The following is a 17,738-nucleotide window of genomic DNA, read 5'->3' as shown; positions in this document are numbered from 1 at the left end:
TGAATGTGAATCTTCCATGTGCTCACTGGGAATGCTCCATCAGCTGTCCTCTTCCTGTGTTGAAGGGTTCTGGTTGTCAGCAGCTGTAACAGCATTGGCACTAGGAGGTACAAATCCTCAAGTAGGTCAGTCTCATGCCACTTAAGGTCGTGTATCATAATTGACTTGTCCACCCAAGATCAGTGTAAAGATAGTGCTGCTCCTGAAACTTGTCAGGTTTTTGTCAGTGAGACAATCCACGCGGCAGAGATTGTTTCTTTTCTTCACTCTAAATGTCTGACTTTGGTTTTTCATTCAGACACCAAACTAATGAGTGACTAAACTGAGACAGGGTGACAGGATCTGCTTCCAGGGAAAACAAAATGCATTCTTGCTTGAGAAAGGTCTCTGAATCCTCTGTATCTCTCTGGTCCTCCCCTCCCACCCCTCCCGGTTCCCCAGTGTGGGAATCCAAGCTTGACTAAACTTTCTGTGGTCTGCAGACCTTCCTACTTTGTGCAGAATGTCTGTTTGATTTCAAAAGGTAGGCTATCTAAAGATAAATATTTTTCCAGCTGTGTTTATCTTTCATTTGCTTAATCAAAATCATATGTTACTCTTTTTTTCAAATCTAGCTTACTGTAAGGCAAGCATTTCTCACCTATGTGGCAGGCTGTGATTAAGAATTGTGCAAATAATCACTGACAGTAAACTTCTTTATTATTGTTGTGTGTGAAATGATTATGTGCGTCTGTATACACCTCCCTGACACCCATAAACAGAATATTTTTATTAAGTATCATTGTGCAGGCAAAACCTGCTTCATTGAGGACAGTGATACTGATTGTGCATTACAGTTGCACTTCCTTGGTTTGCTTCAGAACCCCTCATCTTCCTGGTCTCCATTTCAAAAAGAAAAAAATATAACTAATCTCATTGCCCTAAAATCATTCTTGCTTTTACAAGATGGATTTTAGTGCTCCAGCATGGGATCTCTTTCTGCTTAATGTGTGTCTCTGCTATGGGCAATCTCGATAATTCTGAAGTCTTTTTAGGAAAACATAGTTTCTCACTGAATGTGAGTGGATGTTTAAGGGCAAGCATAAGTAACACAGCTTCTGCAATGCTTTCCTGGAATTACATAAAGAATTCACTGTATGGAGGTTGTTATAGGCAGAGGGCTGCCTGAAATGTCTCCGAAGCAAGCAATTTTTAGGATACTGATTTCCAACATAAAAAGTATAAGTATTGTGATTCCCCCACCCTCCTTTTTCTTTCCTTTTTTGATTTTTTTTTTTTTAAAAAAAAAAACAACAGACCAGGGAAAGTAAGAAATGCTTGGAGGTTCTTCATTGTCACTTCAGTAAGATGAATATAATCGTATTTCCTGATCTGTTGTGTGAAACTTTGCCACTAGTGTTCTGGGTGCATCAATATCTGTTCAAAGTCCTCCAATAAGCATTGAAAAAATGACAAGGACTTGAGGTGAAATGTATTTGTGTGAAAATTCTAGTAAGAAAGGTGTTTGAGTCGATTGTAGGCCTCACTCATTGAAAATCATATGGTTGTCGTAGAATGGTTTGGGTTGGAAGGGACCTTAAAGATCATCTAGTTCCAACCCCCTGCCATGGGCCGGGACACCTTCCATGAGACCAGGTTGCTCCAAGCCCCATCCAGCCTGGCCTTGAACACTTCCAGGGATGGGGCACCCACAGCTTCTCTGGGCAACCTGTTCCAGTGTCTCGCCATCCTCACAGTAACGAATGTCTTCATAACATCTAATCTAAATTTACTCTCTTTCAGTTTAGAACCATTACCCCTTGTCCCATCAGCACATGCTCTTATAAAAAATCCCTCTCCAGCTTTCTTGTAGGCCCCCTTTAGGTGCTGGAGGGCTGCTATAAGTTCTTCTTGGAGCCTTCTCTTCTCCAGGCTGAGCAACTCCAACGCGCTCAGCCTGTGGTCGTAGGAGGAGGGCTCCAGCCCTCTGATCATCTTTGTGGTCCTCCTCTGGACTTGCTCCGACAGATCTGTGCCTTTCTTATGTTGGGGACCCCAGAGCTGAACGCAGCGTTCCAGGTGGGGTCTCACAAGAGTAAAGTGGCACGATCACCTCCCTTAACCTGCTGGCCATGCTTCTTTTGATGATGCGCATTGTTGGGCCATGTTGAGCTTTTCATCCGCCAGCACCCCCAAGTCTTTCTCCTCAGGGCTGCTCTCAACCTGTTCTTTGCCCAGCCTGTATTTGTGCTTGGGATTGCCCCAACACATGTACCAGACCTTGTAGTTGGCCTTGTTGAACTTTATGAGATTTGCTTGGGGCCACCTCTCAAGCCTGTCAAGGTCCATTTGGATGGCATCCCTTCCATCCAGCATGTTGGCTGCACCACACAGCTTGATGTCATTAGCAAACTTGCTGAGGGTGCACCCAGTCCCACTCTGTGTCACAAATATGTTGAACAGTGTCAGTGCCAGTATGGACCCCTGAGGGATGCCACTTGTCACCAGCCAACACTTGACATTGAGCCATTGACCACAACTCTTTGAGTGTGACCATACAGCCAATTTCTTTTCCACCGAGTGGTCCATCCATCAAATCCGTGTCTTTCCAGTTTAGAGACAAGGATGTCATGTGGGACAGCGTCAAAAGCTTTGCACAAGTCTAGGTAGATGACATAATTTGTTCCTTCCTCATCCACCAACACTGTAGCCCCATCATAGAAGGCAACCAGATTCCAGATTTGTCAGGCACAACCTGCCCTTAGTCAAGCCATGTTGGCTGTACCCAGTCGCCTTGTTATTTTCCATGTGCCTTAGCACAGTTTCCAGGAGGATCTGCTCCTGATCTTGCCAGTTCCCTGGATTTTCCTTTTTTCCATTCTTTTATAAATGAGGGTTTTGTTTCCCCTTTTCCAGTCACTAAGAACTTCACCACACTGCCATGGCTTTTCAATTGTGGTGGAGAGTGGCTTAGCCACTTCATCTGCCACTTCCCTTAGGACCTGCAGATATATCTCATCAGGCCCCATGGACTTGTGCACCTTCAGCTTCCTTAGATGGTCTCAGACTTGATCATTTCCTGCAGTGTGTGGTTCTTCATTCTCCCAGTCCCTGCCATAGCCTTCTGCAACTTGCGTGGTATGGCTGGAGCACTTGCCAATGAAGGCTGGGGCAAAAAAATCATTGAGAACCTCAGCCTGCTTCCTATTGCAGGTAACCAGATCTCCCATTTCCTTCCAGAGAGGGCCCACATTTTCCTCAGTCTTCCTTTTATCAACAGCGTACCTGTAGAAGCGTTTCTTGTTGCCCTTGAGGTCCCTGGCCAGACTTAATTCTGTCAGGGCTTTAGTTTTCCTAACCTGATCCCTGGCTGCTTGGACTATTTCTCTGTGTTCTTCTGAGGCTACCTGTTCTTGCTTCCACCTGCTGTAGGCTAAAACCAGTAAGCTGGAACTGAAGTACTGGGAGATGTGAGCAGCCTCCAGGGCACAGCGAAGTGATCAGAACAGCAGTACTGGAGCAGACTGGCAGTCCATCTGGCAAGCATTTTCTAGCAGCAGTTGGTTATACCCAAGGAAGAGTAAGAACAGGATGAGCACACATAATAGTTTGCCCCAAGTACTCCCCGTACTTCAAGCTGAGTGCTAGGAGTCTTCTGCTGTGCCTTTTTGGTTGGAGGAACCTGACAGATATGGAGACTCAGTCTGACATGTTTGATAGCATGTGCTAGAGTGGGGTAAATGAGATTTCATTAGGTATTTTTACCCTGAGGGTAATTTATCACTAGTCATCTAAAGCACCTGTTACCCTTTCTGCAAAACAAGTGGGGAAGTGGTGATCCAAGCTAGTCGAGGTCCTGGTGCCTGGTTACCTTGAGCTCCTCCAAATACCCACGTCTGTTTTCTTTGAGAGTTTGTTGTGCTTTCATGCAAACTGGACCTGGCAGTATGATGGATGTGTGGCAGCCTGGGGGGTTCACGCTATTGGAGACTCATCAGTGCTTACAGTTGTAGTTGGAGCATACTCTTGGCTGTTCTCTTCTGATACAGGTTAAGGTTAGTGTCACAGTTTTGGGTGACGTTAAGGTTATATTGGTTGCAGTGAGTCCATTGTTGTTGTCTGATTCTGTAACTGCTGTCTGTTGTTCAATGTACAGCTGTTTAATCTCCGAAGCAGAGTGACCTGCAGTATCCAGGTGGTGGTGTGTATTCCTGCCCCCATGCGCACACATCCCACCTGCTGTATTACCTCCTTTGGATGATTTGGATCACATAAGTTCCTTGTGCTTCGTTTGGAAGTCTGCAAACAGTTCATTATTTTGTAGTGGCTCCCTACCACTGGATTTTATTCTTTTGGGCATTTCAACAGAGGCAGCCTAACAGGTGTCAGGAAATGATGCAAGAGTAATCCCTTTTTGTTCATTGTTTTTGTGATGATTGTGGGGCTAGCTGTGTCTTTGATCATTTTTCTAGTCTGAATACTCTGCCTCCTAAGTCTGGACCTTACGCCTGTCATCTGACTGTCCTGTCGTCAGATCTAGCCTTGTGCTATCGTGTTCTCTAGATTAATTCTGTTTATCCTAGCAGAGCTATTGCAAACCTGCATTTCTTCTGTTCGGGAGCTTGTGTACAGTGCCTCTGAATAGCTTTTGTAAAAACTAAATAGTTTAGAAGTGCTATGGGAAAGGAAAGAAGCATGCAGCCATGGCAGTTTGACAGACTGTATCTTAAGACCCCAGGTTTCAGAATCTGGTTTGATCCTTGCTGTCTTGATTTTTGTCTTTTCAGTTATCTTGAGCACTGCTGGTTTGTATTTCTGAGGCTGACTATAAACTGAGAAGAGTCTCTTTTTCAGTAGGAAGCTTGAAAGACCTGGGGCTTTAATGTTACCTTTAGCTATGTTACTTCCCCGTGCTGTTCACATGCCCATGTTGTCCTTCTGTTGAGAATAAATGAACAGATTCATGCTGGTTAGTGCATTGGAGTCTGTTTGGTACAAATGCAGAAGCTAGCACCAGTGACTCCTGAATGAGGAAACATAACATGTAGCATGTGAAAGGTGGTTGTAGCCCAGTCCTGGTGTGGCAATCCTGACTGCCAAAGGAGGTCATTGTTCTGTAATTGTACTGCTGCTTGTTTCTTGCCCCAAACCAAGGGGTTTTCGTTCCTCCTGGAACAATTTTCACAGACTCAGCTGTTCTACATGACTTCATACTCAGTTAGATGATCTGTCTGACCATAGTAATGTTTAATCCCTCTGAAGATATGTTCTGTTTCTGTCTTTGTTGGAGACAAGATTTATCCTTTCTATAGATCCAGCCGGTAACTCTGAATGCGTTCAATTGAATGCGCTGGATGTTTTTGTTTGTTTCAAATTTTTCTACTTCAGTGAAGATGGCGTCAGTGATCTCATAATGCTGTATTAAATGTGTTGCAACTTTCTACAAAAGTCCTAAAGTTAATAAAACAGAAGCATGCTCTTTCCATGTTCTGTTAATTTCAGATGCATTTTTTCTTTTCTTCAGAATTGCATGTAAGAGATGTCCAATACAAGAGATTTAATACAGCAATTAAAAATGGAGTAGAAGTGAAATAACTTTGTAGACAGAATGCTATAAAATTTAAATCAGGATGAAAGCAATGTTTTGTACTATGTTATGTGCACAGAACAATCTCCCCCAAAAGTATATATCCAAGTTCTACTGTCTTAAGTCTTGCAAGTTCTCTGATATCTTCATACCCATGTACAAACACATTTGTTTTCTCTGTTTAAAAAACAAACCCAAAACTCTGAAAGCAAAATAAATATCCAATACAATGAAATATCGATTTATTATTACCTAGTAGGGACAGTGTTGACTAAAACTTTTGTACCTTTGTCTTAAACAGAATGTTGGCTTTGAAAGCTCAGGGAAGAAGCAGCAGGGAGAAAAAAGTAACACAGTGGTAAGTACGTTATTTTCTTTCCTCTGGATCAGATGCACAATATATTAAAATAGAAATTATCTTCTTTGTTCATATATTGTAATAATCACCTCCAAAGCACTAGAATTTTATTCTGCATCATCTTCATGTTATTCTGAAGGCAGTTATTTTTAGTTATAAATATCTGTTGAAGTGGCAAATGAATGGAAGAGCCAAATGAATGATATGTATTTATATAGCATTGTGTGCATATATAGAAAGGGTAATATGTGGAAAACTAAGTTGCAGGAAAATAATTCTGTTTTATGTCTTGATGTCCATTATTAAATGTTTTAGCTTGTGAAGCTTTAGCTTTTATACTGTTTTTATAAATTATTTTTTTTAGTTCTCTGGAAAGATAAGCATGTTTAGAAAAGCCTGGAGAAAAAAGATGCTTGAAAAAATGCTTTGAATGCTTGTTGGGCCTCTTGCTGTCTGTCTTTCTGGTTTGCTGATCCTAAAGCCTAGGCGAACATCGCATCATCATTTCTCTTACTGGTGTACCAACTTCCTTTAGCTAGAGACCATACTTAAGAACATGAAGCTTAGTAAAGTTCAATTTTCTATTCAAAGCTTTATGGAAAAGCAATACATGTTGAGAATCAGCTTTTTTCTTTATTAAATGATGCCAGTGCAGATGGCACTGAGTTGCTTTTGCCTCGTATTGTAAGGATTTCTAGAAGCATGTATTGCTCATGAATAGAAAGAATGTCAAATAGAATATTTTGTCTTCAGAACTTCTCTCTGAATTTCTGTGGAGGAGTCGTTATTGTGTATCCCCTCCACAAAAAACCACCACCCAACAACATATGACAGCCGCTTCCATCTGTTCTGATTTTATTGTGTTGCTCTGATTGTGGAAATGCTAATAAATATGAACACTTGAGTGACTGTAATTTAGAGACTTGATATAAAATATCAGTTTAAAACATACAAAATCTTCTGCGTATTTTATCTGGTATTGCTATAAAGAACAGAGAAGCATGTGCACACGTTCGCATTTTCCAGCCTTTTGTGTAGCCTGGAAGGCTGTGGGCTCTGTGTGCTTTCACATTCTCCACTGAGCAAGGAAACTGCTGCTGCAGCACTGCCTCAGCTGTGCTTGCTGCTCCTTCAGGTTTGTTGCTTGCTATAGGCCAGTGACTAGTGATGCCTCCTCCCTTCACTTTCCCAATGCTGGTTCATCTCTTTTGACTATGTTGTTTTAACTGGAAGAATTAAGACAGTATCTCTTCCTTTCTGCTTCAGTAATGTTGACAGTATGTGATACAGAGCGTTTACTCATACAGTAGATCCAGACATAATCCCTCACAGGACTAAAGCTGAAGCATAAGCAGTTTAATATGGTTTTATATCTCTTCCAGAGGCTTACCATCTCTTAGTCTGGTGCTCTGTGTATTTAATTTTCATTGTTTTCTTTGAATAGAAAGTCAGGAACTTGTCCTGTTTGTTTTGATGGATCTTTTTCACAGCAACAGTGAAAGAAAATGGAGTTATTTAATGTATAAATTAGTGGATTCTGGAAACAAAGCAGTTCTGAAGTAGCTTGGTACAGCTAGCTGTACCAAATAGCTGTGATTGTACCCCACTTTTTTTATTGGGGGTGGGGGAGGAGGGCAGGATGCAATTGATAGTGGGGGGTGGAATTCACTTCAGTGTCCTATTGGGATAAATATTTCATATTCCTCGCTATGTATTAACTTAAAAGTGACAGACACACAAACTCAAACTTATCAGTCCTAGAATGGAAAGGAATTCTTCAGCCATTTGAAAGCATCAGTGTTGAAATACAGAAATATCATCATGGCTTTTTTTTTTTTAAAAAAGCTGGTTTTAAAATATTCCATGAATGTTTGAGGGGCTTCTGCAATTTCCTTCAAAATTCCATTTGTCATAGTAAATATCCTTGAATAATGTATGTGGCTTTTTCTGATTTGAGGAGGAGAGTCTCAAGCACAGTGATTTTAAAACTCAATTTATTCCTCTTAATGTTTTCTTAGTAACACTACAAATATGTATCCAAAGAATATGCAATCAAGTTGAACATCAGAAGCGAAGCTCGGATCTAATGGTAATCTCGGCAGCATTGTTAATGGTATACAATTAGAAACCATTCTGCAAGATGAAATGTTATAGTGGCACTTACTTGGATAGACTGGCTGTCCAGATGGAAGTTAGTTTCTAGGGCTGCCTCAGTAAAACAGCGGGAGGAAATGTATGAGATCGAAGTTGCAACTATTGGGGCTATGGTTGTGTAATGATGGGAGGTGTGTGTATTAAAGTCAATATAAATATTTTAAATAAGAGAAAATTATGATATTTTCTTTCGTATAGATATCTTAAAATTTATTTTTTACCATAAATGTTACCTGTAATTTTTTTTCATTCTTTTTTTTTTTCTTAAGGATGTTTCTATAATGAGTTTTGCCTTAAATTATAGATCTACTGTCATACACCTGTGCCTTACTGCCCTGGTCTAGGATTATTAGAATGTTAATGATTACTGCATTTAATTTAAAGGCTATACTTGAAGTAGAATATTTTGTTTTGTAGGTATTTTCCAAGAGTTTTTTTGCGGCTTTTCTCTGTTTAAAAATACTTTATTGTTTTGGCAAAATCAGTCTGGTTTGGCATGATAAGGCCAAGTACTGACTGCTTTGCTGTATTGGTGCTTTTTTACAGTTACAGAAATGAATAGAAATAAATATTACAAATATTGCTTTTGATACACTGGGGGGGGTTTACTTGTCATAATAACTCTTCAGGATTGTTGTAGCATAGGCAGTTTAGCTAAATTTCTAAGCTGGAAAATAACTGTTGCAACAAATATCTGGTTAGAGAGTATGTAGTTTCAGTAAAGCAGGAGAATGCTGTGTTGAGCCAAGAATATGTTATTAATACCATCAACACCATTAGAACTAAGTAAAGAGGCTTTATAAAATAAGTTGAAGAACTTCAGATCTTAATTGTGTAAAGGATTTCTGAATATTTTAATGCAAAACAAAATAGAAGTAGTGATTTGAAATCTGCTTGGTATTTACTTCATAGAATACAAAACCCAGGTAATTTAACCAAACACCTCCAGAATTCATACCTGGCATTGCTCTTCTGGAAGTTGTGTGAAATTATTGTGCTGCTTTGGTCCTTGGGGGTGTGTGCGCTTTTGTTTCTTTGTGGGTTTTGTAAACAGGCATCGAGAGCTTAGAAAGTAGTTTAACCTGGAGAGAAGCTTTGAGTTTTGTTACCAGCTTTGAGTTTTGTATTTCAGCAGGCTTAGGAATAGAGTATCACTGGTTTTGCTTATATCCTAGCAGCTGTTGAATCACTAAAAGCAAAATGGATTTCTTTCTCAAAAGATGTGTCAAGCATCCTTCGTATTTTTGCATTTAACAACTGTTTATTATTTACTGTATTTACTAACATATTCCTCCTCCTGTTGTTACCATTCACCATTGTTGTTTCATAAGTAATGCCTTTTATTTCTTTTGATCTGAATGTTGTATGTGAGCAAGTACAGCTTGTTTTTCAGTGTTCCCGGTCTGCATGAGGACATCCAGCCATGGATGCAGTTGAGCATTGTTTTTGTATTGGGAGTGGGAAGGCTCAGACTATAGCTTCACATTTTAAAATGGTGAAATGGTTCCAAAATCCCCTGTTATTTCCTACCACTTGTTGTCTCCCCCAGAGTGCGGCACTGCGGTTCATTGGTTTGTACTGACCTGAGTGTCTGCCAGTCTCATTCAGTAAAATGAATGACATAACCGATCCAGTTTTGCAAATTTTTTTTTTCTAGAAGAGAAATAGCTTGGATGAGAGGGAGGAGGAGGTGATAATACCTTAACTTGACATTGTCACCCAACGAGGTTTCCACACCTCAACCAGACAATACCACGGCACTTAGGAGGCAGTCTCTTCACAGTATGTGCTGTCTTTTCGTGCTTCAGCTCCTTGTCAGTGCCCATCAGGTTTGAGTCACGCTTTCCTCTCCTAAAACCACAAGGAAAAGAATTGCAGAGAAACAAAGTTCCAAGTTGGGATTTGCAAGGTGCTGGTAGCTGTCTGTTAAATTAAGACCTTGCCACATCCCATCCAAGAAGATTGGATTGATTTTAGAAGCCTGAAACAGCCCTTACCACTGCCCGCCAGCTTCTTTACGTGATCTGTTGATGAGCAAGAGGTGCCAAGTCATTTCTGAGATTAAAGAATGAAGGATGATGGTGTTCTTACTTCACTGTAAGAGCTGAGGATGTTGTGCATTCCCTGAACTACTAAGATGTTTACAGTTTCCCCAAATTCTTGAGGAGTAGTGCTGCTGTTAGCCAAAAGAGATTAATATAAATTGTGCTGTGAGTTTTCACAATACAGCATCTTGCATGAGCAAGCCAAATAGCCTGTGTCTTGCAGTGCATGTTGCTGCTATAGGAATAGAAAAGTGTTTAACATCTCCAAAGGCAGACTGGTTCATGTTTTCATATCCAGTATAATACGCTTAATTTCCTACTGATTTTTTTAATGTAGAGGAAGTAATCAACTCTTCTGTGCTTTGGTTTTTTTAGTGGATTAAATAACATTCATAATGAATATTTTTTTCTTTTTCTCCCCCTATAATTCATTGTTTTAACAGGAGTGTGTTGGGACTTCTGTCAGCCTTGTTCTGTTTGTCAGGTTACATATTAGGTATGTGCTTCCTGACCCAGTATTTCCCTTTCTTGTGTTTACATGTCCTCAGCTCCATAGTTCTGCACTTCTTCATAGACAGTGGAGAGCCTGAGCAGATACTTCTGTGCCTAGTTGTTCATGCCTTTCTGTATAAACATCTCATAGCTGGTTTCATTTTCAGCTTTGCTGCTGATGTAACTGGTAAACACCCTTTTGAAAGCCTTGGGGGGATGGGGGGGAAGTGCTTTCACCAGCTTAGAGCATGAGCAGTCACATCCTGTTAGCATCAGACAGGAAATTTAAGGGACTAATGGTACAGTGAAACGATTGCTTTTAGCGCAAGTTAACAGAGATTAGGAACGAAATACTATGAACTTAAATTCTACTTGCAACAAGCCTGAGTTCAGAGTTTTCAGAGAAATGTGATACTTGGGGGCTGTGTTTTAACATTGTGGTGAGGTTTTTTTTGGTGTTTTGATTTATTTTTTTAATGCTCATTGAAATGTGGGTAGACATGTGGTTAAACAAAAGTGTCCCATGGGGTTCTGGCAGATCTGCAGGTGCTTTTGGGCTGTCAGAAGCTTGGATGATGGGGTTGTGCAGGGAATCAGCAGAGTTCCAGGAAGGAGTGATGGTTCACTGGGTGATGCTGTCTCCTCTGGATTAATACTTAGTGTGTATCCGGGCTTGCTGCTGATCTTACTTTCTTTCATTGGTCATGGTGTTTCAAATGAATGCTTTGCTTTTCTGCTTCCTGTAATGTTATTCAGTAAAAATGTTTCGCCATTTATAGATTGGATTGGGTGTAGTGGTAAGGTTTTGGTACCTGGGGGCCTGCAGGTATGCAGTCTGTGAGGAGCTGCCAGAAGCTGCCCCTATGTCAGATGGAGCCAGTTCCAGCCAGCTGTGAGGTGGACCCACTACTGGCCAAAGCTGTCAGTCAGCGATCTTGATAGTACCTCTGTGATAACATATTTAAGAAAAGAGTAAAAAACTGCTGCACTACAGCATCCAGGAAAGAGGAGTGAGACTGTGTGAGAGCAACAACCCTGCAGACCCCCAGGTCAGTGCAGAAGGAGGGCAGGAGGTGCTCCAGGGGCCTGAGCAGAGATTCCCCTGCAGCCCGTGGGGAAGCCCATGGTGAGGCAGCCTGTGCCCCTGCAGCCTTTATCCATGTTTAAGTGCTGTGAATGCATGCAATCTTTTAAAAAGACCTTCCTCCCTACTGTCTCCCAAAAACTCAAGATCTCTCTTACAAAGTAAAGGAGTAAGTTAGCAAAAGTGGATATGGGTGTTTTTCATTGTTAGGCCTCATGAGTGTTGTTGCTCCAGAAACTTTTGAGACTTGAGCAAGTAAGACTAGATGTGAAGAGAACAGCCACATATTTCACGTTTTTGTGAAAAAGAGGGAACAAACAATGTAATAACATATGCTCTTTTTAAGGGTTTTGAGTGAAAAACAGTACCTTACTTTGTTATTTATATGAACCATGTAGTGAACTTTTTAATATTCTGGAAACTGAAGTGTAATTGTCAGAAGATGAAATGACTGGACAAAGTGAACTTGCTTATGGCTGTAGCTAGTCTTATGTAGGTGTGCCTTCCCCTGCCAGATGTGTGGCAATCAGCTCACAGGTACAATCTTCGCTTACAGTCCCTGTTGTTCCCAAGGCATACGTTCTTCTGTTCATGCTCCTGTTTGAAGAGACTGCTGTTGGTGCTTCTTTCTGAAGTTGGGTGTCTTTCCACAGCTCTGCAGATCTCTGAAACAGTAACAAAGTGAGACACTAATTAGTTTTGCAAAAGGCTTTTTCGTTGGTTAATGTTGGCTGTGGAATGCCTCTTGTGTCTTCACGTGTGGCCTCTGAGGCTTGGAGAAGGTGTGGGTAGCTCTGACCCAGTGAGCATATCAGCTTCCATGGCATCTTTGGCATCTGACTGTGGGTGGCAGGAGGATGTCATGCTGGAGCCTGTCCCTGTGGAAGAAGCAGAAGGAGGTTATGCTGTCTCTTTTGCGGACTTTCCCATTCTGTGGAAATCCCCGGTGTGGAATTTGAAGTTTCTAAACTCTTTGCATTGCAACATAGTTAAATATTTGTATTTTTAGATCACTTTTTAAGTAACTTGGCTGTAGTTTTATGGGAAGTGTGAAGTGTTCTGATAGTCAACATTGTAACAAAATCCTAGCAACATGGAAGCACTATTAAAAAAGAAAGTCTTGACATCTCGCTATTCTAATGTAGGTTTTTTCTGTCTTTTTATTAAATAGATGTAGAATCTGACTTCTGTTTAGTGAAAACACTAATGTATGGCAGTCCCTTGACCTGTTGTGTAAATTAAACATACTGTGAAGTACTTGGCAAGCTAGCTGTTCATAGAAGAAAATCTAAGTACGTGAATTTTTTTTTAGTTAGAAGAGGGGTTGTGCAGCCTGTGACTTCATGTAGTGTAGTGACCATGGTATTTTATTTTCTTCCTGTATTACTAACATAATGTCTGAAAGTTGAAGTGCAGTCTGCTGAATGTGTCTGAAGGACTTTTTTGGCCTTTGGAAAAGAAAGTTTCCTGTCACAAATCCAGAAGTTGAAATACAATTTCTGCAATTCCAAAACAAATGCAGATTAAAAAAAAGCCTATTTTAATTTGGTGTGTTGGCAGTTTGATTGAGAAAATAAATACACAGTGCTGTTTTGGAAAAGTGTGTATTTTTTAGACCAATTTCCTGAGGAAATGAAGCTTACACGATAGTGTTGTCTGTCTGCGCGTGTTGGTCCTTCCTGAAAAATTGTTTAAGACTGTCATCTGATTCCAGCCATACTTGAAACTTGAGGTGACATTTTGAAGATCGTTTTTTCTGAATTTTGTGAAAAATCATTGCTAGTTAGAGGAAAGAACCCTAAACTTGTGCTTTTGCTGAGAAGAGAGGCAGAACATGGCTGGTGTATGCCATCAGCTAGTCAGTTTGCACCGTTTAGGTTTGCTGTCTCCTGCTGAGCAGCGATATTGTAGAAGCCATCGAGAGCAGAGGGAATTGTTGTAGTGATGATTGAGTTTAAAGGGAGAAAGGTGAGTTTCCATAGCAAGGTGGAGTTTCCTTAGTTTCAGTGTGCACAGCAAAATATGCTGAAGTTTTCCAAACTGGAGTTGCCAAAAGAAGTCACTTCTTCATCTGTGCACTTGGAAACCTTTCCTTTTAAACTGTAGATAGGACAGCTGGTAGAAACAATGCTGGTTCTTTCTGTTGTGTTCTGTCTTTTAATTTCAAATCCCTCATTTAGGTACACTAAATTTAATCTCACGCATCACCAAAAAAAAATATTTAGCTTTCCTATAGCTACATTTTATTGCTCTGTAGAGGGTGGATTTTATTATATTTAGCAAAATATCATCTCAGTAACCTTTGTAAAAGTAGGGATAAGCTATGTTGTAAAAACTCAATTGACACTTCATAACTGCTGCTTCAATATTCTCTGCTTGTCTGCAATGTAAGGTTGTGTTAGCAGGTGACAAATTACAGGCTAAATTTTGGCTTCGTCTTCTGGGATCTGTAGGTGTTCTAACCACATTTAATGCTGCTACGGATCTGTTGAGTTTAAAAGAGGTACTTTCTCCTGCCTCTCTCTCATACGTGTGTATACACACTCATGCAGATACGTAGACACATCTTTCAAGTACATAGCAGGCAGTGGAAGTTTGAGAAGCTGCCCAGTGAGTAGTTAAGTTGTCTTGGTTTTTCAGTTGACCAGTTTCTGTTTTGCAGTGCCTGAAAATGACAACAAAGCGGAATTTGTTTGTGCGGCTGGTGCCATGCCGCTGTCTGCGTGGAGAGGAGGAAACAGTCACTACGCTTGATTATTCTCACTGCAGCCTGGAACAGGTGCCTAAGGAGATTTTTACTTTTGAAAAGACCTTGGAAGAACTCTATTTAGATGCTAATCAGATTGAAGAGCTTCCAAAGGTATGTTGGGTCGTTTTCTTTTAACTCTGTTACTTCATTAGCATTGCAGAAGCTGATGGTGTCTAGCTTCCCGATCCAGCTTTTAGGCTGCAGTTTGCCAAATATTTTAAAGTAAATGTTGGTCCGAGAAGAAGCAGCCCTGGTAGAAGGAATGTTCCTGCATTCCAGTTTGACTTGTTTGCTATATGAATTGGGATGAAACTGCTTAAGCAGCTGATCCAGCCCAAGTGAGGTACATAGTAGAAGAGGCTGGCTACGTTATTTCTGTGGTGGTATCTGTTCAAACTGACTTAACTGTATTCAATGAGCTGCGGCATTATTTTGAATCTGTGATAACACAGGAATATTAGAAGAAGCAAGATTAACGTCTTCAGATCTTGTGCCCGCAAAAGGTAGCTACAATCCAAAGTATATATTCACTTGAAGTCCTGCTTTCTTCTTCAGTATGTGACTCAAGACTTTCTGAAGTGCTTCAGATTACTTAAATTCAAAAACTAAAGAGCTGGTATGCCACTTTGATTAGATCTTTATTATAGAAGTTAATATTAGTTGTTTGTTCTGAAATCTGAAGACAAACTGCATGCTGAATTAGCCATATATTAGAGAAAAGTGAAAATTTTTGCCAGTGAGACTTTTGAGAAGTAGAAAGTGGTCATTGCAATAAACTTGTTTCCATTACTAGATTTTATTGTGGTGGTATTAAAAACTTAGTAGTTAGATGACAGATGTAATATTTAAAATTGTTTTGTCACAATTGTGTGCAAATCTTTACTGTCAGGCAGGACAACTGTAGAATGCTCTTGTTAGATTTTTTGGAAAGTTTGCTATAACCGCTTTGGGTTTTGCTGGTTAGATTTTTTTGAAAGATAAATGAAACCACTAAGGAAATAACTGCCAAGTTACTGTCCTGAAATTGTTTTATCAGAAGCCCTGAATTCCAGTAAAGCTGACTTAAACCAGCTGAGTGGTTTTGAAAATCTGAACTTAAATGCTCCTGAGAAGCCATCAATGAAAATTTCTATGTAGATGTTGAATAGAACTAGTTATGTGTAACTTAAAACTAGACATTTTGTCAAAGTTGGTTATCTTTTAGAACTTGCACTATTTTATTTTTGTCCCTTCCCAAGCAGGTATTTCTTTATTCTAGAGCTGGTTACTTTAGGTTTTAGTAGTTTGCATTAAAAGACTTTGTGTAAGCCATTGAGGGTGTTTTCAGATGATTCAGAACTTAATTACTCTCATTTTTTATTGGAGAAGAGTAAAATCAAATGCTTAAGAAACCAGAATAAATCACTTTTCTTAGGGGGGAAAAAAAAAGACATTTTCTGCACTCTTCTTCCATTAAATTCCTATTTCCCAAATCATAAGGACTAAGCCTTTCTCTTTCTCTCTAAAAAATCCCTTTTAGTAGTATTAAAAGAATAAGAAAGACTGTACTGAAGTGATGAATGGATGCATGTTGATGTTTTAGACTGTTTAGGCGATTAGGTCATTTTGTCTTACTTTTTGTTACATACCATTTGATTTCATTAGCCAGTTACTATATGAAATCGAGTTTTAATACATAGGTAAGTTGAAGTGGGCAGTCTACCACTTGCCTTGGTCTAGTCAAAGATTAAATTATCCATGCAATTAAAAAGACTGCTTGAACATTAGTTTTCCTTTTTGCTTTTCTTCGCTGAACTGCAGGGACCTGTAATAGTCTACACTTGTTTCATGTTAATGTGTTCATACATTATAATAAGTCATCCTTATAGGCTTATTTTTGAGAAACTAAGCATTTTTTTCACCTTTTAAGTTATTTTGGTCATCATTTTTTACAACCCTTTCCATTTTCAAAACAACCCCCACACACATATAAACTCAAACACTGTAAAGGAAACAAGCAGAGAGATCTGGGAGTAGTGAAGACATAGTAAAAGTGTTTCATTTAATCATTTGACAGAAATTGTAATCTTAAAACTATCCAGAGTACCTGTAAGGGAAGGCCTGTAACATTTGAAGTGATGCTAGTCCATTTGGAGCCAGGGTTTCAAGCTGAGTATGCCTTCTCCCTCACCCAAGCTTTTTAGTCCTTTAACTGAAAAAGGCTTCTAATTAAGCCATCTCAGATGAAGGGTGCGGTACTTATTAGGCTGTCTCCAGCTTTCTGAAGCCTGGTTAAGACATTCCCGATCTTCCCCTCTCCTTTTTGTCCCTGGTGGTGTGCTTTTATCCCTGTTTTAGCGTCTGCTGCCCTTTGTATGCCACAACACTACTGGTTTGGGGATGTCTTGTCAGCCTCGTCGCTCGAATAGCCTGTCAGTGTGTGTGGCTTTTTTTTTTTTTTTTTCTCTCCTTAATTGCCTCCAATCTTCTCAGAATTCCAGCACACTTCAAGAATCAGCTCTTATAGTATAGCTCCTTAATTTAGTGAACTGGACAAGGGCACAGCATGAGCAAACTGCAGTGGAGAGAAAGATGGTGGTAGAGAAGGACTTTGCTTTACACAAAGTGCTGTGTGTAAGGTGTGTAATCCCAGTTTTTCAAAAGTGACAAGGCATTTGAAATGCTTTTATCTTGTGTGCTAAATCACATTGGAAAAGGTACCCTGTTTATCCCAGCTGCCACGGTGTTCATTTGAGCTGAGAAGTAGAAACTGTGGCAGTTGTAGTTTTCCTTCTCACTTTGCTGTACGGGAGAAACTGAAGTTCTGCAGTAAAATAGTCCTTAATTATATGACTTCTGGTGTTTACTAACAGTAATGATGGCCTACTGAATCACTGAATATGCAAACATTAAAAAAGAACAACAACAAAAGGAACATCTACAAAGTCAACACCATGTAAAACTCCCCTCCTCCCCATTTTCCTTTAGGGACTTGGCAATTATTTGTGCTGCATTTGTTTTTGCCTGCCTGATCTGTGAAATTTCTAATGATTCCAAGAGTCCAAGATTAATGTTTTCAGGGACGAGTTTTAAGTATATATTCTTGCTTGAAGTACTGAAATAAGGGAATGGCTCCAAAACATATGGGCTCATCAAAGTTCTCCTTTGCTTATAGTATGCTAAGTAACTTCTAACTCTTCAAAGCCTTAATGGTATCAACTAGTTCTAACAGGTGCACGTTTCTGAGGAATTGAAAACATCAGTAGGCAAGTTAAAGCTCATTCCTTGAACTGTCAATCTTGCTGATTTAT

At 39.9% G+C, this 17,738-nt stretch overlaps 1 protein-coding gene across 13 annotated transcripts in view; it reads left to right on the top strand.

Annotated features, from left to right (window-relative positions):
* The window catches only part of ERBIN (erbb2 interacting protein), a 122,724-nt gene that overhangs the window by 40,179 nt on the left and 64,807 nt on the right, over positions 1–17,738 (top strand). For 11 of the 13 annotated variants that reach the window (XM_040579408.1, XM_040579407.1, XM_040579410.1 and 8 more), the window contains exons 2-3: positions 5,868–5,924; positions 14,362–14,559. In XM_040579408.1, coding sequence (XP_040435342.1) covers positions 14,371–14,559 — 189 coding nt within the window. In that variant the 5' untranslated portion in view covers positions 5,868–5,924; positions 14,362–14,370. Of the gene's footprint in view, positions 1–5,867; positions 5,925–7,942; positions 8,014–14,361; positions 14,560–17,738 lie in introns of all 13 variants that reach the window. The other 2 variants (XM_040579411.1, XM_040579412.1) reach the window with 1 other exon arrangement.

This window comes from Falco naumanni, chromosome Z (assembly GCF_017639655.2).
Source record: "Falco naumanni isolate bFalNau1 chromosome Z, bFalNau1.pat, whole genome shotgun sequence".
Taxonomy (NCBI): Eukaryota; Metazoa; Chordata; class Aves; order Falconiformes; family Falconidae; genus Falco; species Falco naumanni.
The sequence above is the reverse complement of the archived record's forward strand: the minus strand, read 5'-3'. Positions and strand labels throughout refer to the sequence as shown.